The sequence below is a fragment of the Balaenoptera ricei genome, chromosome 11 (assembly GCF_028023285.1).
Source record: "Balaenoptera ricei isolate mBalRic1 chromosome 11, mBalRic1.hap2, whole genome shotgun sequence".
NCBI classification, from domain to species: Eukaryota; Metazoa; Chordata; class Mammalia; order Artiodactyla; family Balaenopteridae; genus Balaenoptera; species Balaenoptera ricei.
The window spans coordinates 49427698-49450887 of record NC_082649.1 but is presented as its reverse complement, the minus strand read 5'-3'; the positions used below and the strand labels follow the sequence as shown (position 1 = coordinate 49450887).

General features: G+C 35.6%; 1 protein-coding gene and 1 pseudogene across 13 annotated transcripts in view; one reads left to right on the top strand and one right to left on the bottom strand.

Moving 5' to 3' along the window:
• SLC4A7 (solute carrier family 4 member 7) overlaps positions 1 to 23190 on the top strand; it is a 111880-nt gene that overhangs the window by 30096 nt on the left and 58594 nt on the right. For 8 of the 13 annotated variants that reach the window (XM_059939038.1, XM_059939043.1, XM_059939039.1 and 5 more), the window contains exons 2-3: positions 12072 to 12153; positions 15840 to 15986. In XM_059939038.1, coding sequence (XP_059795021.1) covers positions 12072 to 12153; positions 15840 to 15986 — 229 coding nt within the window. Of the gene's footprint in view, positions 1 to 3745; positions 3854 to 12071; positions 12154 to 15839; positions 15987 to 23190 lie in introns of those variants that run through there. The other 5 variants (XM_059939044.1, XM_059939049.1, XM_059939047.1 and 2 more) reach the window with 1 other exon arrangement.
• LOC132374233 (dnaJ homolog subfamily C member 9-like) lies at positions 10457 to 11212 on the bottom strand (annotated as a pseudogene).

Below are 23190 nucleotides of genomic sequence, written 5' to 3'. Positions count from 1 at the left end.
AAAATCATGGAAACAGAGAGTAGAATGGTGGTTGCCAGGGACTAGGAGGTGGGGAAAATGAAGAGGTGATGGTCAAAGGGTACAGAGTTTCAGTTAAGCAAGATAAGTAATAGGTACAGCATAGTGCCTATAGCTAACAGTACCACGTTGTATACTTAACATTTTTTAAGAGTAGATCTTACAAGTTAAGTGTTCTTAACACGCACATGAACAGGCACACACACACAAATGATAATGATAATATGGGGCTGGGAGGAAACTTTGAGAGGTGACAGATATGTCTGTGGCCTTGAAGGTGGTGATGGCTTCATGAGTGTATACTTACCCCCAAACTCATCAAGTTGTATATATTAAATATGTATAGCTTTTTTACATGTCAGTCATAGCTCAATAGATTGGTTTAAAAGGATTAAGTATTGCTATAAAATAAAACTGAAAAGAAATCTTTAAAGGACTAGCCAGATTAAAATTCCTGAGTTTATATGTTGAGTTAATATCTTTATTTTTCAAGAAAGTAGTAGACTAAAACTGACTTTACCTTTCTATTTAACCTGTAAAACTTGATTTCAAATTTTTTATTTGAATATTGGTTTAGTAGTGCCATAGGATAGTGTCATAACAGGTAACATATTGGAAAAATGGATCTTCTGTATTTTGATGAATAACATTTTGTTTTGCAATTTGGGAAATTAAAAATTTGTATGCACCTAATTCCTCCTTTTCCCCTGAGGCCTCTTAAGCTTCTTCTTTTTCTCTCCCTCCCTTCCTTCTACCTAAGTCCCTATGCTGAGGGCTCTTGTAATCCAGTGGGCATGAGACATGTGCCACACCAGAAGATTAAGCTCTTAAATACCAGTGGCGAGGGCCAAGATTTTCCACAGTAGGTAAATTTCAAGAGGTCATTGTGGAAATTGGTGTTGAACCTAATTGTTTGTAGATGTTCTTTACTCCAGGATTGATGTATTGAGGATTTTAAAAATCAGTGAATAACATACATTATTTGTATTTGTTTCTTCAGATTTATGTTCATTTGCCAAGTGTAAATCATAGAAAAGTTGAAGTTTTTAAAAATTTTAAAAATTTTATTGTAGCTGTTGATGCCATTGGGGTCTCCAGTTCTTAGAGAAGTTTACTAAAACCAAAACTGTACTTGAAGGCTGTGTCATGTCTTTTGCCTGGTATCTACTGTCTCATATAGATCATGGAAGATTAAAATAAAGTTTTTTTTTGTTCGATATATATTATTTCAATTTAAACTTCTTATTTTGTTATTTGGTGCATGTTGTCAGTAAATTCTACAGGATTAGCTGGTAGTAAGGCTTTACTTTTGAGATATAGATATTTCTATAGAAATTACCATTTGTTTGCTTTGTTTATCAGGAAGCAAGTCTGTCTATTCACAGAACATATTTCTAATTTAATTTAGATTACATTTTATTTGAATTCAGTAAACATTTTATTTTATTCATCTGTGTTCAGTTAGAATTTTGTTTTATTCAACTATTATCAAAATTTTTTTCTTAAATTTTATTATATGTAGTTGGAGTAGAAGAAAAGTATGAATTGAGAAGGACTAGGTTTGAATCCTAAATCCACTGCCTACTAGCTCTGGAACTTTGGAGAAGTGACTTCACTTCTCTGAGCTTTAGTCAGAGCTGAGAGGAGTAAATGAAATATCTGAATGTGCTGTATAATATATATGATAAGGTTTAGCATAGTTTTAGCACATAGTAGGTATAATAAATATGTTTTATCATTTTCTAGAAACCAGAATAACAAGATAATACTTTTTAATCTTCTCTCCTTCTATACACATTAAAATATTCATTGAACAAACAGCATCGCAGAGAAAATAAAAAGAATATTCACCTACAATTCTTTAGTTCTGTATTTTAAACCTGAATTTTTTAATAGTTCTCAAAGTGCTATTCAGGGACCCCTGCCAGTCCCTGAAATCATTTCAGAGGCTCTGCAAGATCAGAATTACTTTCATAATAATACTGGGACACTACTTGCCTTTTTCCCCCGGGTTGAAGTTTGTGCGGATGGTGCGGGAGCAGTGCTGGGTGAGACTCAGGGAGGCACCAGGCAGCACCACCAGGCACTCTCCGTTTAAAAGCAAAACAAAACTGTTCACTGAAGAAAAGAACGTCCTTGATGAAACAGTAAAAACTTAATTATTTTGTTAAATCCGAGCCTTTGAGTACACGTTGCTTTAATATTCCAAATGACAGAATAGGAAGCATGCATAGAAATACATCTGTATACTGAGGTACAGTGGGTTGTTCGGAGAAAAAGCTCTGGTGTGATTGCTTGAATTGTGAGCTCCTCTAGCTGCTTTTTTTCTCAGGATGCCATTTTTACTTGAAAGAACGGACAAACTAACTATGGTTATTCAGACTTGACATTTGACAGATATTTCCTCAGAAAGAAATGAAGTGAGCCTGTCACTTCAAGAAAAACAACTCATGGTACTTGCTACTAATGATAATGAGTCTAGCTTTCATAAAACAAAATTATAATTTTGAAAAACGTGTCTGTTCTCAACACTTAAAACTTACGAGATTATTGATAATATTATCAAATGTGATATTTTAAAATATTGTGTAATGAAGTGTGAAATTTTACAAATGGATGAGAGATCCATTCAAAGTATATGACAGACCAATGGATTTTAATGTAGCAGTATGTAAAACATTCACTTGAAATGGTTTCAGATTCCACCTTACAATCTAACCTTTAAGAATGACTACTTGTTGAGTTTGGTGACACATCAGAGAGGAATATCCAGTCACCTGAAAAGAGTATTAGAACACTTCTCCCTTTTCCAATAGAGTATTTGTCTGAACTTGGATTTTTTTCATATATTTCAACCAAATAACAAATCATATGAGATGGATTACAGAAGTAGATATGAGAATCCAATCATCTTCTCTTAAGTCAGATATTAAGAGATTTGAAAAAATGTAAAAGCTATTCTCACTAAATCTTGTTTTTGAAAATTTTTTTTTAACTAAAATGTTATTTATGTTAACATGTAATGGCTTTATTTTTAAAAATGAATTTAAATAAATATTTTAAAGTTTTCTTAGTTTTACTTCCAATATGGTTAGTATAGATGGTAAACTTTATAAACAAAGGCCCTTTGAGGTCTTCAGTAGTCTTTAAGGGTGGAAAGAGATCTTGAGTCTGAAGGTTAGAGGGGTGCTGCTTATTCCCTTTTCCCTTTTAGCTGTTATCCATATGAATACTTAATTTGGGAGTAAAATGATAATTAAAGCCACAATATGATTTATTAATCCTGTTATTAGTATATGGTTACAATAAGTTGGTATAAATATAGTAATGATAAAAAGGCAAAACTCTCTTCAGGCGAAAATATATTTGGATCTTTCCTGAATTTAAATGAAATTAAGAGCTAGATTTAACTATGTTGTCGAAAATTTATTCTCTAAAAAAAAAAAAAATACACACACCCATTACATATATCCTTAGTGTATGCTTTCTTTTGAACTAATTGTTATAGAAAGGTTTCAGTTGAAAACTGGTTGCTACATTCCTCTTTTGGTATTTTCAGTTATAACTAAATGTGTGTATTACTTGTCAGATCTCTTATGCTCTGACCCTGCGTAAGTGGTAGTTATTAGCTTGGAAGATGAGGTAACTTAGAGGACCCTGATTGGTTGTACCATGAAAGCAACTTAGAGGGTTCATCTGTGCAAAGCACAGTGACCTAAATCAGCTATGTCCTCCCTGCCCCTGGACTCTGCAAGGGACTTACTGCACTACACTATCAAAAACAAGGCATTTATATACCGCTATGGAAAGATTTCGGCTGGAGAAGAAGTTACCTGTATGTACCTAGTTATGATCTTGTGTTTTATTTATGAACAAGTTTGAATCTTTCAGAGTTTAATAGTGAAGCCTGAAGAAATGTCAGGCTTATTAGCACTGGCTTAGAATAGTATCATCCTCTGTGTCCTTGGCCGTGGAAGTCATCCGCTGAAAGGAGTAAATCCTTGTGTGCTATTAACAATGTTTGTAGCATTTTTATTATTCTATAGAATGCGTCTTTTGATTAGTTAGTATTACTTGAATGAGGCTTTAAGCAGTTTTATATGGCTAAGATATTAGGAAAGAAATTACTGTGTCTTAATGGTTAAATATGTTTTGAAGCTAAACTGAAGTATTTGATAACTGAAATTACATGGTTAATAATCATAATTTATGGGAGGTGTTACTTTTGGGCTATAGCCATATGTCTTATAATGAAGAAATTACTTTGTGATAGGGATCTTCTGATGCTGTTTTAATAATGGATTTTGTAAACCTCAGGTGTCAGAAGAGGATAATAGCCTAGGTTTATGACTATATTGTTAAATAATCTTTTAACACTACTTTCCCCCTAATATTATGCCTTTGGCATGTTAAAGTCTTATTTTTGATCATTTGACCAAGACAGTACAAATTGTGAATTTTGTCTTTTCAGGCAGGATAAATGACTCTGAGAGATATTGGTAAGACCTGTTTGATACAAAACTTAGATTTGTTTGATTTTGCTGGGAATTCCTACTAGTGAATTGAATTTTGATTTTATCATGTGTTGATGCTGGGCTTTTTTGTTTATAAACTGATTGATTAAATTCCAAACTATTGAGTACCTATCTATGTTTGAGCTTTGATTGTGTTCATAAGGAGGCCATAAGTGTATCCAATATAAATTTTTTAGCCCAGTGTCTTGTCCTTTGGAATATACACAACAGTCAATGAGTATTTAACCAAGGCCCAGGCCCTGCTTGATGCTGAGGAGACAGTGGTGAGCAAAATGGACATGATTCCCTTCTTCTTGGAGCTTATTGTTCAGGCTGGGAAACAGTTAAGCAGCTAGTTACATAAGTACGTAATTATAAGTTTTAATAAAAACTATAAAGAAAAAGTACTGTGTATTCCCAGCCTGTATTACAGTGACCTTGGTCTCTTGTCTCCTGGATAAAGAACAAGTCCCTTAAGCTCTGTTTGGGGGTTGTGTGTGTGTGTGTGTGTGTGTGTGTGTGTGTGTGTGTAAAATGAGAAGATGGAACTGGAAAAGTAAAACCTATCCATACCTATGAGTCTGTGAGACCTCATTTATTCATCAGGAATAGAGAAGATAATTCATTTATGCCTTGATTTCTTATCATGGAGAGCCCCACCTTAGCTGTAAATTAACTGATAAGCTGGCCATTTGATTATATTACAGTTTTTTATTCACTGATGTATCCTCAGTATCTGGAATGATGCTCAACACATAGTGTACATTCAGTAGATATTTGTTGAATGAATGGATGAGTCCAAACTCCTAGTCTTTATTTAAGGAAATGAGACTTTTTTTTATGGTCCATCAGATTCATGCGGTCAGGGGTATTAACCAGGGAAAAAATAGGCAAATAGACCATATTGCTGAGGGATTTCCTGGTTTTTTCTTGTTGATTTTTGGTAAAAAAAAATCTTGGAATTCTAAAAATACCTAGCTAACGGTAACCCCTGCTGACTGAAATTGGGGAATTTTGACAGAATACCTGCTAGACCTTCTGCTACAAAACATCTACTGGATCTTTGTGTATGTGTGTTTCTCCTTTTGTGCAGAATGCCTGTGCTTTTCTATACATTTTAGTTACTGATAAAGTTGAGATAGTTTTTTAAAAAGCCCATTTCAGAAATAGATTTTATTATTATCCTCATTTCTGTTAATCAATTTATATATACTCGATAACCTAAAGTAAGTGATTCCTATGTGTTTTTTGGTGTGTGTGCCGAATTAGAACTTGGAATGAATGTAAATATCTCCTCATAGCAAGAGTGCCATAAATATTTGTGATTTATAATTTCAGATAGACCCTAATGAGGCTTTCCATTTGTCCATGACTCTTGTGCTTTGGAATAAAGTTTCTGACAATAGTGTTTCACTAATAATCTTCTTTATTATTGGAATCTGTCACTTGTGAGTTTTTACACCTCACACCTCTTTGAGTTCTCTTGCTTTTATATTCTTTGACCTCTTCACTTTTTCCCTTTGTAACTTTTTCTTAGAACTCAGATTTTCTTTAGTGTTAATCATGGTGTGTATTTAAAATAAAAATTTCTGAAACTTTGTGTTCCAGTATCTGAATCTATCCAGTTCCTCCTCTGTCTGGTGACAAAGCATTTTTCCCAGGGCTTTAAATTTTTTTCTGTCGGAACCACATGATCGCCTGAGTTTAAAATTTGTGATTTTAAATTGCTTTAATTTTCCATATACCTTTTACATCTCTTCCACCTATTTTAGAGTAATGAGTCAATCAAAAAATGCCAAGTGAATTCTTTAGAAACTATGAATATCATTCTTTGGCTTTTTATTTTGTGAAACAGTATTCACTGATGATTTCTCCCTTTACCTGGATTAGGAAAGATTATTTGCTTACCCTTAAGCGTTTTGCCCATAAATTTAAAGTTTTTTTAATATTAAGTTCAACTCTTGGTAGTAGGTGGGATAAGGTTGGGAACTGGCAGTATTTGGAAGAAACTTGTATTTTGTGGGACAACATTACTATTTATATATACTTTGATAGGTTGCCCTAGGAATCTTGGGGAAAATATCTGACATACAAATCAACTTTTAGAGCACTAAATAGATTTAGGGTTGCTTGTAATACGGTGAAAGTATATAGTAACTTTACAGTGTTTTCTTGTGAATTGGAATGTATATTTCATTTTCTGAAGGATTAAAACAATGTGAATGAAGTGAGAGTAGGCCCTATAAGGCCTCCTAAAATGGTTAAGGGCAGGAAGCAGCCTCTCTTGAAGAGCAATTTAAATATATATGGCTTAAGTCTGTAACATAACCAAGGACATGGTGTGCAAACTGGCGTGCAGCAGAATCACACAGAGGTTATTGAAAATATGGATGCTTGGGCTCCACCTAAACTACTGGGTCAGCATCTCCAGCACTGGGCACAGGAAACTGAATTTTAACAAACTCTCTAGGTGTGTCTGAATTTATAATATATCATAAAATCTGAAAATCTCTTAAAGTAATACAGTTCTAGATCCTTATGAGAGTTAGTTGCCTTCTCTTGGCATTTCATCCTAGATGCTTAGGAACGCATTTCCTATGAATAATTCTCCTATACAACCACAATACTATTTCAGGATATATTTTGAATCTTCCTATCAGTTTTAATTAGGAAATTAATAGGTATTTGTTTCTGTAATTGTTAAGACTTTGCTGATTAATCTAGTTTTAAAGCTGTATGGTAGATGAGAAAGCATTTTTAGTCTCCTTATTTAGATTCAGTAAAATGTGGGCCTCTTCTGTGCACAGCTGTGCTTGTGCCCTTGTGCTTGGCACACACACATGGCACCTCGCCTCACAGCTCTTTCAAGGGCAAGTAACACTTGTAGATGAGGACCAAGTAGATAGGTGACAAGGCTTTCAAAAGATTTTATACTTAAGTCTACCTCTGTGTTCACATGGTTAAAATAAATCAAAGCAATATAAGAAAAACAGTAAATACAGAAGTCAGAGGTAACCAGTTATACTGTTTGCTTGTATGTCCTTTCAGTTTCAGTGTTCATTGTGTAAATGCAGATACTCCTCTTCTGGGGACTTTCTTATACAGAAAGTAGTATGCTGTACATGTGGTTCTCTATCTACCTTGTGTGTATTTCATTTTATAATAGGTCTTAAATATTTTTCATGTCAGTACATAGCATCCTAATTTTTTTTAGTAGCTTGCTATTCCATCAAGTACATTGCCATTCCTCTTTAAGGGCCCCTGGGGATGGTTTCCAGTCTTTTCCAGTTACAAGCTGCAGTAAACAACCTTGCACATTTGTTATTTCATATACAGAGAATTTAAATTTTCTTAGTGATCTTATATGGATAATTCTTAAATCTGTTGTCTTCTGTGTTATAGAGCAGTTGTATTCTGAATAGTTACCTTATTTTATAAATAAAAAATTGAAACCAAGGCAAAATAATTTTCTTAAGATTACAGTGAGTCAATCTTGCATTGGTATACTTAGGGTCCCTTTTTATTCTTCCGTGTACTTGAGTTTTCCCAGTGCCTTGGCTTTATTTCATTTTAGGTAGGCTTTATAAGGGCTGGCTTGTGTGGCTTACTCATCTGAGGTTAAGAATGAAAACATTTTGATGTCAGGGGTGGCTCTTTGCTTTTGCTATTTTTAGTTTTCCACTATATTCTTGGAGTTAAAAAATGAAGAAGAGTTTTTTTCTAGATGCAGATTTAAAAGTAACTGACATATTAAATTGAAACTTGAATTTATTCTTTTTAAAAATTACCAAAATTACATGTTTATTGTTCACAGAAAATTAAACACTACAGGGTTGTCTGTTTCTGCTTCCCCAGCCATCCGTGTGACACAGTGTCAGTGGTTTGATGTTTAACCTTTTAAATATTTACATGTATTTTTTACATCTATTTCAAAAAAGAACTCAAAATTGTATTTTATATAGTGTTTTAACTAGATCTATATTTAGAAATATGGCTTAAAGCTTATGCTAAGATGATAGAATTTAAAATGCAGTGTTTTTTCAGAAATGTATTTCTACCTTGAAACATCAATCCCTTCGTTCTGAGGGATATATTTATCCCTCAGAAAATATATATATTTTCAATATATAGCCATATGCACCTGCATATTTTGTTGAATTACTTGTAATATGTTGAGATGTGCAACGTGTGTGCCACTTAATATTTGCCTTTATAGCAAACTGCCTTTCTGATTCATGTTTCACAGTTGTTGAAAAGTAGATAATGTTTTTAAGGGAAGGGAGAAATGCAGATACCCCCTCCCTGTTTTGTTTTGTTTTGTTTTTAACAGTGTTGTGTTGTAAATTTTCCAGACTTCCAAAATTTTCACTTTAGTTTTTTCTACAAGTTACGCATGAAAGCATTCTCATTGAAAACCCAAACATTAACAATAAAATTATATATTCACTTGGCTTTGAGTCACTTCCTCCAGGCTTCACAGAGGGTATCTAAGGAGAGCAAGGTGAGTGGACCATGAGAAGGTGAATAGATGCACATCCTCTTTTTTACATGCCCCTTTTGGCACACGTGGCAGTATTTTTCTGTGATAGATGTTTACAGGTCAAAGAGTATATGTATTTTAAATAAATATTGTGAGCTTGCCCAACTTCAGCTGTTTCATAGTGTTAGCTGATTAGTGTTAGTACATCTAAACCTGTAAGTACATCTGCATAGAAATAAAAGAGGTTTTTTTGTTTGTTTGTTAAGGATGAGAGATAAGTATATTGTTTTGCTTCCTTGGCAGTTGTTCTGGTGAAATGAAAGTTTGGAATGGGAGCAGTTAATCCCTTTTAGAATACACAGTGTGCTACCTCTTGGATCATACAACATCTGTGTCTTTTGTTTGAGAGGCAGCTTCTTTTTTGTACCTACCTGTGCATGCTTAGTGACTAAATAGCATGACATCATTGGAGGAATGGTTTTAGAGTGTGGCATGCTTAATGGATGGTAATGATTAGTTCTTCATTCTTGTACGTGTGTGTGTGTGTGTGTGTGTGTGTGTGTGTGTGTGTTTCCTACTTTAGCCTTTCCTCCTTATTAAGGGAGTGCGACTGCTGTGAGGCAGGTTACCACACATACAGCTGTCTCTTCTTTCTTAGTCTACTATATGAAGATGTATAATGGTCTACACAGCCTGTTTCCAAGTCCTTTAGATATAAAGCCTTAGCAAGTCATTTAACTTCTGAGTTTCCTGTATTAAGTTGAATCCCAGTTCTTTAGAGTCATATACAAGTACCTCTTGATATCCAGGTCTATTTGATTCTACAGTTTGGATATCTAGCCTTCCTTCAGAAAGTAAGTTTGGATATTGAGATCTGCATTTTCTTAATATACTGTGTCTGTTTCCGAGTTTGGGGTAGCAAATAGTGAGGGTTTGGATAGTAGGGAATATATTTGAAAATTTAATCAAATTGATTCAGTTCCTGAGTTTTAAGATATTAGAATTAAGACACTGAGAGTTTGGATAGCAAGGAATAATTGTATATGAATTTATTTTGTATGCACTGAAAAAAAAACCTATACCCAAAAGTAAGATATTTTAAGGTCAAGAGTTGGAGGAGACCTTCAAAGATCATTTTACCCAACCTCCTATTTGATCCTTTCTAAAACAAACTGGCCCTCCAGTTGATGCTTGGACATGGAAAGTGGTGAGAAGCTGACTATGTAATATGTCCTGGTTTATTGTTTTAAGTGGAGAGGAAGTGCTAGGCAGTGAGCAAGCACGGAGACCATGGGGGAAAATGACTGTCATCTGATGGATAAAATAACTTCCATCTAGAAAATTGATAGTGGAGTACTATAAAGTTATCAATTAAAGCATAAGGACCTTCAAAGAGAACAAATTAGATTAGTTCTTTTCCTTCTTGAAAGATGCTGGGGTTTTTTTCCTCTTCTCCTTTGGGAGGTTTGTAGTACTTTGCTTCTGTCTGAGCAGGAATATCATCCATTTCCAGTTGCCCATCTTTTGCCTGCCCTGAATGACTGGTTGGGTCATCTACCTCATCATCAAGCCCTGGCTCCTTTCTGCTCATTTCTGTGTTTTTTTAGCCTCTTCTTGGGCCATCCTTTTCCTTCCGTTCATCTCTTGCTTTGATCCTTTGACAGAGGCATTGTGGCACAAGATTTCTCCAGTAAGAATGCCTTGCCAAATGAGGTTCCATATTCTGGGTTCCTCTGTACTGCACACATGCACACTCCACGAACTGATCCATGTCACTCTTGAAGTTCAGATAGGCCTTTGTCACATCAGTCAGCTCTTCCTCAGAACCTTTGTCTGTCTTTTCAGAACCTTGAGTGTCCTCCTCCAGTGTGTGTCCCAGTCCCAGGTTTGGTTGAGTACAGCGGAGTCCTTATCCACTGTCCCCCTGCTCGTTGTACTCTGCTCTCTGGTCTTTGTCACTTAAGATGGAACAGACTTCCCTGAGGAACTGGAAGTGGTGGGTGCTGTCCTCCTCGTCACTCTTGCCCACTGAGTCTGGGTGCACCTGTAGGGCCATGGTGGCTCTGCTCACCTCATGGTGGCTCTGCTGGCCACTCCCGTCAGCAGTGAAGGTCTGTGAGGCTGCAGAGCCCTGCTGGGCATGGGTCCAGCGTGAGCCACAGCTCACATAAGACCTCTGAAGGGAAGGGGCTTCGTCCATCTGTCTCAGTCAGTGACGCAGAATCTTGTACATACTAAATTCATAATAAGTAGTTAATGAGGATTATATAATGTTCTTTTGAAAGTTAAGTTAGAAGTTGAGAAGGGAAATTTAAGCCAAAATTTTCTTTTAAAAATAGTCTGTGTAGTGTTTTACAGTAAATATGGTTAGTCTTTTTGTTGAGCTGAAGAATGGAACAAAATTGTGAAGGTTGACTTCCACAACTGAAAGCTGGACTCTCCTTAGAGGTTAAATTTTGGCATGGCTTTTCCTTTGTAGAGAAATAAAAAGTTCTTATAACTTTGATTGTTTCTTGGTAACTTATGAGTGAAAGTGATACTACATGTTAAGTCTGTGGACTTATTTTTACCATTATATGTTTAACCATAATCCAATGTAGCGGAGTTAAGGGGTTTTTTTTTTTTTTTTTTTTTTTGGTTAAGAGTACCTAAGAGCAAAAAAAAAAAAAAGAAGAAGAAGGAAAGAAAAAAAGTACTCTATATTGATATCTAAGGGTTTCCCTCATCCCCGATTTTCTTTAATTTCTGATCTGGAGGATTGTTCCATTGAAGTGAGTATGTGTACCAGTTACCAGTAACTTCCATAGAAGACCAATGAAAAATCTTTGTCATTTCAGTTCTTTCCATGAGATTTTTGAATGGTCTTCTGTGGATTTAAAAAAAAAAAAAAGCCTATAAACATACTTTTAAAAGAATACAGTTAGCTATATTACGAATTCAGTTCTTTGAGAGGAAGGCAATCTGTTACATATTTTTGGCTGTCTCAAATAACACACCCTAGTAAGTAGGTCCTCAGTATATATTGATTTCATGAGTGAATGAGAATAATTTCTTTTTAGGGTCCCGATGAAGAAGCTGTTGTAGATCTTGGCAAAACCAGCTCAACTGTGAACACCAAGTTTGAAAAAGAAGAACTAGAGAGTAAGTTTGTCTAAAATAACTTGTTTAGCAGGATAAATTACTAATGAATGTTTGTTAGTGTCCTTTACCTATTATTTGTTGAAATATTTGTTGTTGTCATTGTAGAGCATACATTTAGAAGAGTGTTCAACACTTTTCTAAATATAGTTTAAAGAAGAGTAATACAGCAAAAACCCATTTAACCACTACCCATATCTGCAAATAGAACATTCCCTGAAACATAAATATCAGAATGCTTTTCAAACTTTACTCATGGTTACCATTACTTATCTTGGAAATTGAAATGCCACAATTATAAAATGAGTTAATTCTTTAATTTTTTTTCTAACAGCCTGGGTAATTTGAATTATGAGCAAATTATAGCGTGCCAGACTAATAAGCCACAGTTATCACTGGTTGTCAATCTAAATGTTCGTTTTATATGTCTGTTAATCAGCCTTTTAAAGTACTTATAAAAACCTCAGCATAGAATTGTGTAGCAAATGAGTTATTTGCCAATCTGTTTTCCCTGAGCCAGAAGAAGTCCTGACAAATGGTTTGTTTGTTTGTTTCTTTTTTTTGAAATAATTTTAGATTTACAGAAGAGTTGCAAGGGTAGTACAGAGTGTCCCCTGTATACGTTTCACCCAGCTTTTTCTAATGTTAACATTTTATTTAGGTGTAAGTTTATGAAAATGAAGAAATTAACATTGATACAATACTACTAACTAAACTACAGATTTTATGCAGATTTTACTAGTTTTTCCACTGATGTTCTTTTTCTGTCCCAGGATCCCGTTGAACAGCTCTGGTTGTCATAGGACACTTAGTTGTCAGGTCTCCTTAGCCTCCTGTAACCTATGACAGTTTCTAGATCTTTCCCCGTTTTTCATGACCTTGACATTTGGAAGAGTAGTGGTTAGATTCTAATAGAATGTCCCAAAATGTGGGTTTGTCTAATGTCACATTGTGACGTTATAATCTCATAGCCCAGATCATGGGTATGTGAGGAGCATACCACACGTGATGTGCCCCTCTCACCTGTGGACAGGTGTTATCGACATAACTTAACTATTGGTGATGTTAAGCCTGAACACTTGCTTAAGGTGGTGTTCATGGCAGATGTTTTGATAGACTTATTTTGGGGTTTTTTTGAGACTTACATTTTTGAGTTAAAGTCTTCTATGACAGCTGAATGGAGCCATTGCTTTACAAAAAGAGGTGGAAAGAGGCACAAATAGGTGTTCTCCACATTTGCTTCCTGAAATGGAAAAAACCCGTTTTTTAAAGTAACCTGTATATCTAGTGTATTTATCAGTTGATGGTATTAGCCCTTGGTGTAATTAGCCCTTGGTGTAATTAGCCCTTGGTATAACAGAGCCCTTGGTGCTCTGTAAAATAAGAGAAGTAACAGGAGACTAGCATTGTTAATTACATGAACTTATACGTAATTCTTTTTTATCATAGTAAATTTTGGTATACTTTTGTGTATGTTACTTTTTTTCCTTTTTGGAAAACTAATACTGTCAATACTCAGAGATACTGCAGGTTTGGTTCTAGACCACTGCAATAAAGTGAATATTGCAGTAAAGTGAGTCACATGAATTTTTTTGGTTTCCTAGTGCGTATAAAGGTTATGTTCATGCTATATTGTAGTCTATTAAGTGTGAATAGCATTATGTCTAAAAAACAATGTACATGCCGTAACTAAAAATACTTTATTGCTAAAAAATGGTAACCATCATCTGAGCCTTCGGCAAGTCATAATCTTTTTGCTGATGGAGGGTCTTGCCTTGATGTTGGTGGCTGCTGACTGATGAGGGTGGTAGTTGCTGAAGGTTGGGGTTGATTTCTTAAAATAAGACAACAATAAAGTTTGCCACTTTGATTGACTCCTCCTTTCATGAATGATTTCTCTGTAGCCTGCAAGGCTGTGTGATAGCATTTGACCCACAGTAGAATGTCTTTCAAAATTAGAGTCCTATCAAACCCTGCCTTTGCCTTTGCTTTATCAACTAAATTTATGCAATAATCTAATCCTTTGTTGTCATTTCAACAATCTTCACAGCAGCTTCACCAGGAGTAGATTTCATCCAAAGAAACCACTTTCTTTGCTCATCAGTAGGAAGCAAGTTTTATCATGAACTGGCAGCAATTCAGTCCCATCTTTAGGCTCCACTTCTAATTCTAGCTCTTTTGCTATTTCCATCACATCTGCAGTGACTTTCTCCACTGAAGTCTTGAACCCCTCAAAGTCATCCATGAGGGCTGGAATCAACTTCTTCCAAATGCCTGTTAATGTTGATATTTTGACCTCTTCCCATGAATCATGAATGCTATTCATGGCATCTGGGAAGGAATGGTGAATCCTTTCCAGAAGGTTTTCAATTAACTTTGCCCAGATCTATCAGAGGAGTCACTGTCTATGGCAGCTATAGCCTTCAAGACCTGAAAGTTGAAATGACTCCTTGATCCATGAGCTGCAGAATGCATGTTGTGTTACCAGGCATGAAAACATCATTAATCTCTTTGTACATCTCCATCAGAACTCTTGAGTAACTAGGTGCCTTGTCAATGAGCAGTAATACTTTGAAAGGAATCTTTTTTTCTGAGCAGTAAGTCTCAACAGTGGGCTTAAAATATTCAGTAAACTGTTGTCAACAGATGCGCTGTCATCCAGGCTTTGTATAACCTATAATGGAAAAGAATCTGAAGCTATACACGTGAAACTAACACAATATTGTAAATCAACTAAAGTTAAATAAAAAAGAAAGAAGGAAGAAAGGAAGGAAGGAAGGAAAAAAATACATATATAGAGCACAGGCAGAATAGACTGAGCATGACTCTTAAGGGCCCTAGGATTTTCAGAATGGTAAATGAGCATTGGCTTCAACTTCACGTCACCAGCTGCATTAGCATGCATGTCCTTTGAAGCTTTGAAGCCAGGTATTGTCTTCTCCTCTCTAGCTATGAAAGCCCTAGATGGCATCTTCTTCCAATAGAAGGCTGTTTTGTCTACATTCTATCCAGACCATTAAAACTTTCTCCTTATCAACAGTAAGGCTGTTTCACTTTCTTATCATTTGTGTGTTCACTAGCACTTTTAATTTCCTTCAAGAACTTTTCCTTTGCTTTCACTTCTTGGCTGTTTGGCACAAGAAGCCTGGCTTTATGCCAGTTTCAGCATGCCTTCCTCACTAGGCTTAATCATTTCTAGCTTCTGATTTAAGGTGAGAGATGTGCGACTCTTTCACTTGAACGCTTAGAGGGCATTGTAAGGCTTTTAATTGGACTAATTTCAGCATTGCTGTGTCTCAGGGAATAGGGAAGCCCAAGGAGAGGGAGAGATGGGGGAACGGATGGTCAGGGGAGCAATCAGAACACATACAACATTTATCGATTAAGTTCACCATCTTATATGGGCATGGTTTGTGGTGCCTCCAAACAATCACCATAGTAAATCAAAGATCACTGATCATGGACCACCATAACAAATATAATAATAATGAAAAAGTTTGAACCATTGCAAGAATTACTGTCAAAACGTGACACAGAGACAGGAGGTGAGCAAATGCTGTTGGAAAAATAGTGCTGATACATTGGTTCAATGCAAGGTTGCCACAAACCTTCTATTTGAAAAAAAACACAGTATCTGTGATGTGCAATAAAATGAGGTCTGCCAGTAATGTTTCCGAACATTTTACCAGGTCATCGAGCTGTGTATATAGGTGTCCACGTGCCATTTAGTAAAGAGAGTCGCCGGCGTCACAGGCATCGTGGACACAAACATCACCACCGGAGAAGAAAAGACAAAGACTCAGACAGAGAAGATGGACGGGAATCTCCTTCTTACGGTAAGAGAATGGAAAGTTCTCCATTAACAGTTTAAGGTTCTTTCCTGGAAAGTTTTTTTTTTTTAATTAAATATTTCCTTTTTAAAATTGTATTTCTGTAATAACTCAGACACAGTATATGCATTGAGGAATACTAATTGAAGTAAGAATATTTTTTCTACAAGAAAAATGCTTAGTTTATTGGTTAAGATCTACTTAGGGTGAGTGAGAAAAGTAAGGGGCTTTGGTTTCTTTATTGTATTCCAGCCTTGGAATTGTAAATGTTGAGTCTTGGCACTTAAAATTCAATTTAGGAGGGTTTTTATTTCCTTTTCTCTATTATATATTTCATTTTTAACATATTCAATGAACAAATATATGGAATCCTTAGACTCCTGGAACAGATTGAAATTTTTTTTTTTCATTTTTAAATACATTTTTTGCCAGAAGATTTTTATCCATAAAGCTGGATTACTTGGTTATCTGTGCAGAAAAGAGTGCTTTGATTTGATAGTATTGTCTTTAGAAGGACAGATTTTTTGTTTGAAAGCAGAGCAATAAAGAAGTACCAGTAGACAGAGGAAATGATGGGAATCTCAGAAAGCAAAAAAGGCATATGGTAGAGGAAAATGAATTATTATCTGATAATAAAGATTAGTAGTTATTTAAGGGCCCCTGAAAGCTGGAAAGGCGAGAGCCCGAAAAAATAGCTGTGCGGCTTGAGCAGGACATTGCACTCAGTTGACATGTAAGGCATCATTGGTTTTTTAGGACATCGTGGCCCATATGGCCATCTACACCATAGGTCCTAGTGTGTGCATTCTTGAGGAGCCATGTGAGCTGCACCCCCACAGGCACTTGTGTGCTGTGCTGAAGGAAAGTTCTTTTGACGAGGTAAAGAGGGAAAGAATTACTGTGTATACTACAGCTTATGTCATGATCATAAGAAAGAAGATACTGATGGCCTAGTAAAATATTAAGTGCCAATTCTGTGCTAAGTATTCCACCAAGCCCTTGACATACGTGCTTTGACTTAATCTTCTCAGCATTTTTAAAAAATTAAAGATAGACATTATTGTTTTCGTTATATAGATGGAGAAACCTCAACTTAGAGAGGCTAAATGATGGGAATCTCTTAGCCAGTACTAAGAGATCCTGATGGCCTAATAAACTATTAAGTGGTCATATAGCTAACAAAAATATGTCGCTGGTGAAGGAAAAATCAACAGTAATTTTAAAAGCATCACTAGTGGACTTTGATGACATTGGTAGTTGAGAAGTATTTTGCTGTTATTTTGTGAGTGGATCGGTATGCTTCTCTATTTCATTCTGAATAAAAAGGGACACAATATTTTTTATAGGAATGCTGCTTACTAGACTGTAAGTATGTTTATATGTTCACCTGGCTAGGTGGTTTAATGTTCAAGCTGAGGTCTGAAATATGTAGTCTAAATATAGTTGTTTGAAAAATAAATTTGGTGGAGAAAATATTTATAACTTTTTCATAGAGTAATTATGCCTAGAAAAGTTTTATGCCACAGAATTGGGTTATTTTGGTTTTAACTCCAATCTGTGTCCTAGAAATTGCTATGAAGTCCCTTCTTTCTTCCCCCCACTCTCCAAAAAGAGATTACACAGGTGTTTTGGACATGATGGACTAACAGGAATTGCATTTGCCCTCCAATTGTAAACAGTTAGAAAACTGCACAAAATATATGAAACAGTAATTTTCAGACAATGGACAACAAGCAGCATAGGATGCTGAGCTCTGTTACTACAAGCAACTGTATAAATATATATATATATATATATATAAAATGGACAACGTGGAAGAAATGGACACATTCTTAGAAATGCACAACCTGCCGAGACTGAACCAGGAAGAAACAGAAAATATGAACAGACCAATCACAAGCATTGAAATTGCAACTGTGATTAAAAATCTTCCAACAAACAAAAGCCCAGGACCAGATGGCTTCACAGGCGAATTCTATCAAACATTTAGAGAAGAACTAACACCTATCCTTCTCAAACTCTTCCAAAATATAGCAGAGGGAGGAACATTCCCAAACTCATTGTATGAGGCCACCATCACCCTGATACCAAAACCAGACAAAGATGTCACAAAGAAAGAAAACTACAGGCCAGTGTCACTGATGAATGTAGATGCAAAAATCCCCAACAAAATACTAGCAAACAAAATCCAACAGCACATTAAAAGGATCATACACCATGATCAAGTGAGGTTTATCTCAGGAATGCAAGAATTCTTCAATATACGCAAATCAATGAATGTGATACACCATATTAACAAATTGAAGGAGAAAAACCATATGATCATCTCAATAGATGCAGAGAAAGCTTTTGACAAAATTCAATACCCATTTATGATAAAAACCCTCCAGAAAGTAGGCATAGAGGGAGCTTTCCTCAACATAATACAGGCCATATATGACAAACCCACAGCCAACATCGTCCTCAATGGTGAAGAACTGAAACCATTTCCACTAAGATCAGAAACAAGACAAGGTTGCCCACTCTCACCAATATTATTCAACATAGTTTTGGAAGTGTTAGCCACAGCAATCAGAGAAGAAAAAGAACTAAAAGGAATCCAAATCGGAAAAGAAGTAAAGCTGTCACTGTTTGCAGATGACATGATATTATACATAGAGAATCCTAAAGAGTCTACCAGAAAACTACTAGAGCTACAAAAGCTACTACAAAATCAATGAATTTTGTAAAGTAGAAGGATACAAAATTAATGCACAGAAATCTCTTGCATCCCTATACACTAATGACGAAAAATCTGAAAGTGAAATTAAGAAAACACTCCCATTTACCATGGCAACAAAAAGAATAAAATATCTAGGAATTAACCTACCTAAGGAGACAAAAGACCTGTATGCAGAAAATTATAAGACACTGATGAAAAAAATTAGAGAGGATACAAATAGATAGAGAGTTATACCATGCTCTTGGATTGAAAGAATCAACATTGTGAAAATAAGTATACTACCCAAAGCAATCTACAGATTCAATGCAATCCCTATCAAACTACCACTGGTATTTTTCACAGAACTAGAACAAAAAATTTCACAATTTGTATGGAAACACAAAAGACCCCGAATAGCCAAAGCAATCTTGAGAAAGAAATACAGAGCAGGAGGAATCTGGCTCCCTGACTTCAGACTATACTACAAAGCTACCTTAATCAAGACAGTATGGTACTGGCACAAAAACAGAAATATAGATCCATGGAACAGGATAGAAAGCCCAGAGATAAACCCACACACATATGGTCACCTTATCTTTGATAAAGGAGGCCAGAATATACAATGGAGAAAGACAGCCTCTTCAATAAGTGGTGCTGGGAAACATGGACAGCTACATGTGAAAGAATGAAATTAGAACACTCCCTAACACCATACACAAAAATAAACTCAAAATGGATTCAAGACCTAAATGTAAGACCGGACACTATAAAACTCTTAGAGGAAAACATAGGCAGAACACTCTTTGACATAAATCACAGCAAGATCTTTTTTGATACACCTCCTAGAGTAATGGAAATAAAAACAAAAATAAACAAATGGGACCTAATGAAACTTCAAAGCTTTTGCACACCAAAGGAAACCATAAACAAGATGAAAAGACAACCCTCAGAATGGGAGAAAATATTTGCAAACGAATCAATGGACAAAGGATTAATCTCCAAAATATATAAACAGCTCGTGCAGCTCAATATTAAAGAAACAAACAACCCAATCCAAAAATTGGCAGAAGACCTAAATAAACATTTCTCCAAAGAGCACATACAGATGGCCAAGAAGCACATGAAAAGCTTCTCAACATCACTAATTATTAGAGAAATGCAAATCAAAACTACAATGAGGTATCACCTCACATCAGTTAGAATGGGCATCATCAGAAAATCTACAAACAACAAATGCTGGAGAGGGTGTGTAGAAAAGGGAACCCTCTTGCACTGTTGGTGGGAATGTAAATTGATACAGCCACTATGGAGAACAGTATGGAGGTTCCTTAAAAAACTAAAAATAGAATTACCATATGATCCTGCAATCCCGCTATTGGGCATATACCCAGAGAAAACCATAATTCAAAAAGACACATGCACCCCAATGTTCATTGCAGCACTATTTACAATAGCCTGGTCATGGAAGCAACCTAACTGCCCATCGACAGACGAATGGATAAAGAAGTTGTGGTACATATATACAATGGAATATTACTCAGCCATAAAAAGGAACAAAATTGAATCATTTGTTGAGACGTGGATGAATCTAGAGACTCATACGGAGTGAAGTAAGTCAGAAAGAGAAAAACAAATATCGTATATTAATGCATGTGTGTGGAACCTGGAAAAGTGGTACAGATGAACTGGTTTGTAGGGCAGAAATTGAGACACAGATGTAGAGAACAAACGTATGGACACCAAGGGGGGGAAACCACGGTGGGGTGGGGATGGTGGTGTGCTGAATTGGGCGATTGGGATTGACATGTATACACTGATGTGTGTAAAATTGATGACTAATAAGAACCTGCAGTATAAAAAACCAAACAAACAAGCAAAAAACAACTAATACTAAACTCATTGGGTTATTTGTATGGAAATATGTTAATATAAATGTTTCAGACATTACATGAAATTTCTAAAAATCTTATATGTTCTGGTATAATGTTATAAGTCATAATTCTGGTTATTACTTTAAAATGTATATTTCAGAAATAACTAAATTTTCTTGTCAATTGCATTATTATGAACTTTCATCAAATCTTTAACCATGGTCATTTTTAAGTCTTTTGTCATTTACAGACAGTTCTGGGTGTACTCTGATGCTTTTGCAAAAATGTTCCTATAAAAGGTTTTCATCTTCAAGGAATTCATGGAAAAGACTCTGACAAGTACAGGTTTCTGGTAACTGACTATACTGCTGAACTGAATGAATAAGCATTTTCAGAACTCTAATGGAAAACTGGTGAATTCATAAAAGTGCTAACAAAGATCAAGGTGAAAAAAAAATTAATTACATGGAACTGAGTGAAGTGATGAGGATGATTATAATTTTTGTGACTTTTTGTTTGAATAAAAAAAAAAAAACCTAAAAGTAGAACTACCATATGACCTAGCAATCCCACTACTGGACGTATACCCTGAGAAAACCATAATTTAAAAAGAGTCATGTACCAAAATGTTCACTGCAGCTCTATTTGCAGTAGCCAGGACATGGAAGCAACCTAAGTGTCCATCAACAGATGAATGGATAAAGAAGATGTGGCACATATATACAATGGAATATTACTCAGCCATAAAAAGAAACGAAATTGAGTTATTTGTAGTGAGGTGGATGGACCTAGAGTGTGTCATACAGAGTGAAGTAAGTCAGAAAGAGAAAAACAAATACCGTATGCTAACACATATATATGGAATCTTAAAAAAAAAAAGGTCATTAAGAACCTAGTGGCAAGATGGGAATAAAGACACAGACCTACTAGAGAATGGACTTGAGGATATGGGGAGGGGGAAGGGTAAGCTGGGACAAAGTGAGAGAGTGGCATGGACATATATACACTACCAAATGTAAAATAGATAGCTAGTGGGAAGCAGCCGCATAGCAGAGGGAGATCAGCTCGGTGCTTTGTGACCACCTAGATGGGTGGGATAGGGAGGGTGGGTGGGAGGGAGACGCAAGCGGGAAGAGATATGGGGACATATGTATATGTATAACTGATTCACTTTGTTATAAAGCGGAAACTAACACACCATTTTAAAGCAATTATACTCCAATAAAGATGTTAAAAAAAAAAAAGAAACAGATCCAGAAATGCCAAAGTTGATGGAGTTCGAAAACAAGCATGTTAAAGCAGTATAATATATATGCTTTATATGTTCAAGAAGAGAGAGGCTGAAAATATATGAAAGTCCCACATGGAACTTCTACAGATGAAAAATGCAGTATCTGAAATGAGTAGAACACTAGATAAGATTAACAGATGATTTGACATTACAGAATAAAAAAGATAAGTGATTTTTGAAGATATTGTGATAGAAAGTAATCAAAATGAAACGAAAAAAAGCTGAAGACCAATAAACAGCATCAGTAATTTGTTGGACAGTATCAGGTAGTCTATCATATGTGTAATTGGAGTGCCAGAAAAATTTCCAAACTTAATAAAAAGTCTGAACTCACAGGTCCAAGGAGTTCAGCAAAACCCAAGGGGAAGAAACATGAAGAAAAAACCGCAGAAAGTCACATAAAAATCAAACCGCTGAAACCAAGACCTAACAGTCCTAAATGTATATAACAACAGCTTCAAAATCCATGAAGCAAAAACTGATAAAATTGAAAAGAGAAAGAGAGAAATCCACACTTATAGTTGGAGATTGCAACTCTCCTTTCTCAGTAATGGATAGAACAAGTAAACAAAAAATCAGTAAGGATATAGAAGACCTAAATAACACTGTCAGTCAGATTGATAGTCACATGCATAGAACATTTCACCCAACCACAGCAGAATACACATTCTTTACAATTGCATATTGAAGATTTAACCAAGATCATATTCTAGGCCATAAAACAAGTCTTAATACATTTAAAAAGACTGAAAGTGTATTCTGTGACCACAAATAGAATTAACCTTAAAAGATATTAAGAAAAATGCCCAGATATTTGGAAATTAAGCACGAAGTTTCTCAGTAACCCATGGGTTAAAGATGCAATCACAACAGAAATTAGAAAATATATTGAATTCATGAAAATGAAAACACAGTACAGGCAGAAAATTGAGAGAAAATCTTGCAAAGTGAGGACACAGTCCTGACACACACAGGTTTCATTTAGCATGGTACTGTGCAAAGTGAGGACTGCCTACATATTAGAATTTGTTAGATATAGCTAAAGCAGTGCTTAGAGAAAAATGTATAGCATTTAGTTTTTATACTAGAAAAGAAAGGACTTCCCTGGTGGCACAGTGGTAGAGACTCCACGCTCCCAGTGAAGGGGGCCCAGGTTTGATCCCTGGTCTGGGAACTGGATTCCACATGCATGCCACAGGTGGGAATTCGGGAGTTTGCATGCCACAACCGAGGAGCCCACCTGTTGCAACTAAGACCCAGTGCAAACAAATAAATTTAAGTAAAGAAATTAATTTAAAAAACGCAGAACAAGAAAAGCCTAATCAATGATTTAAGCTTGTAACTTAA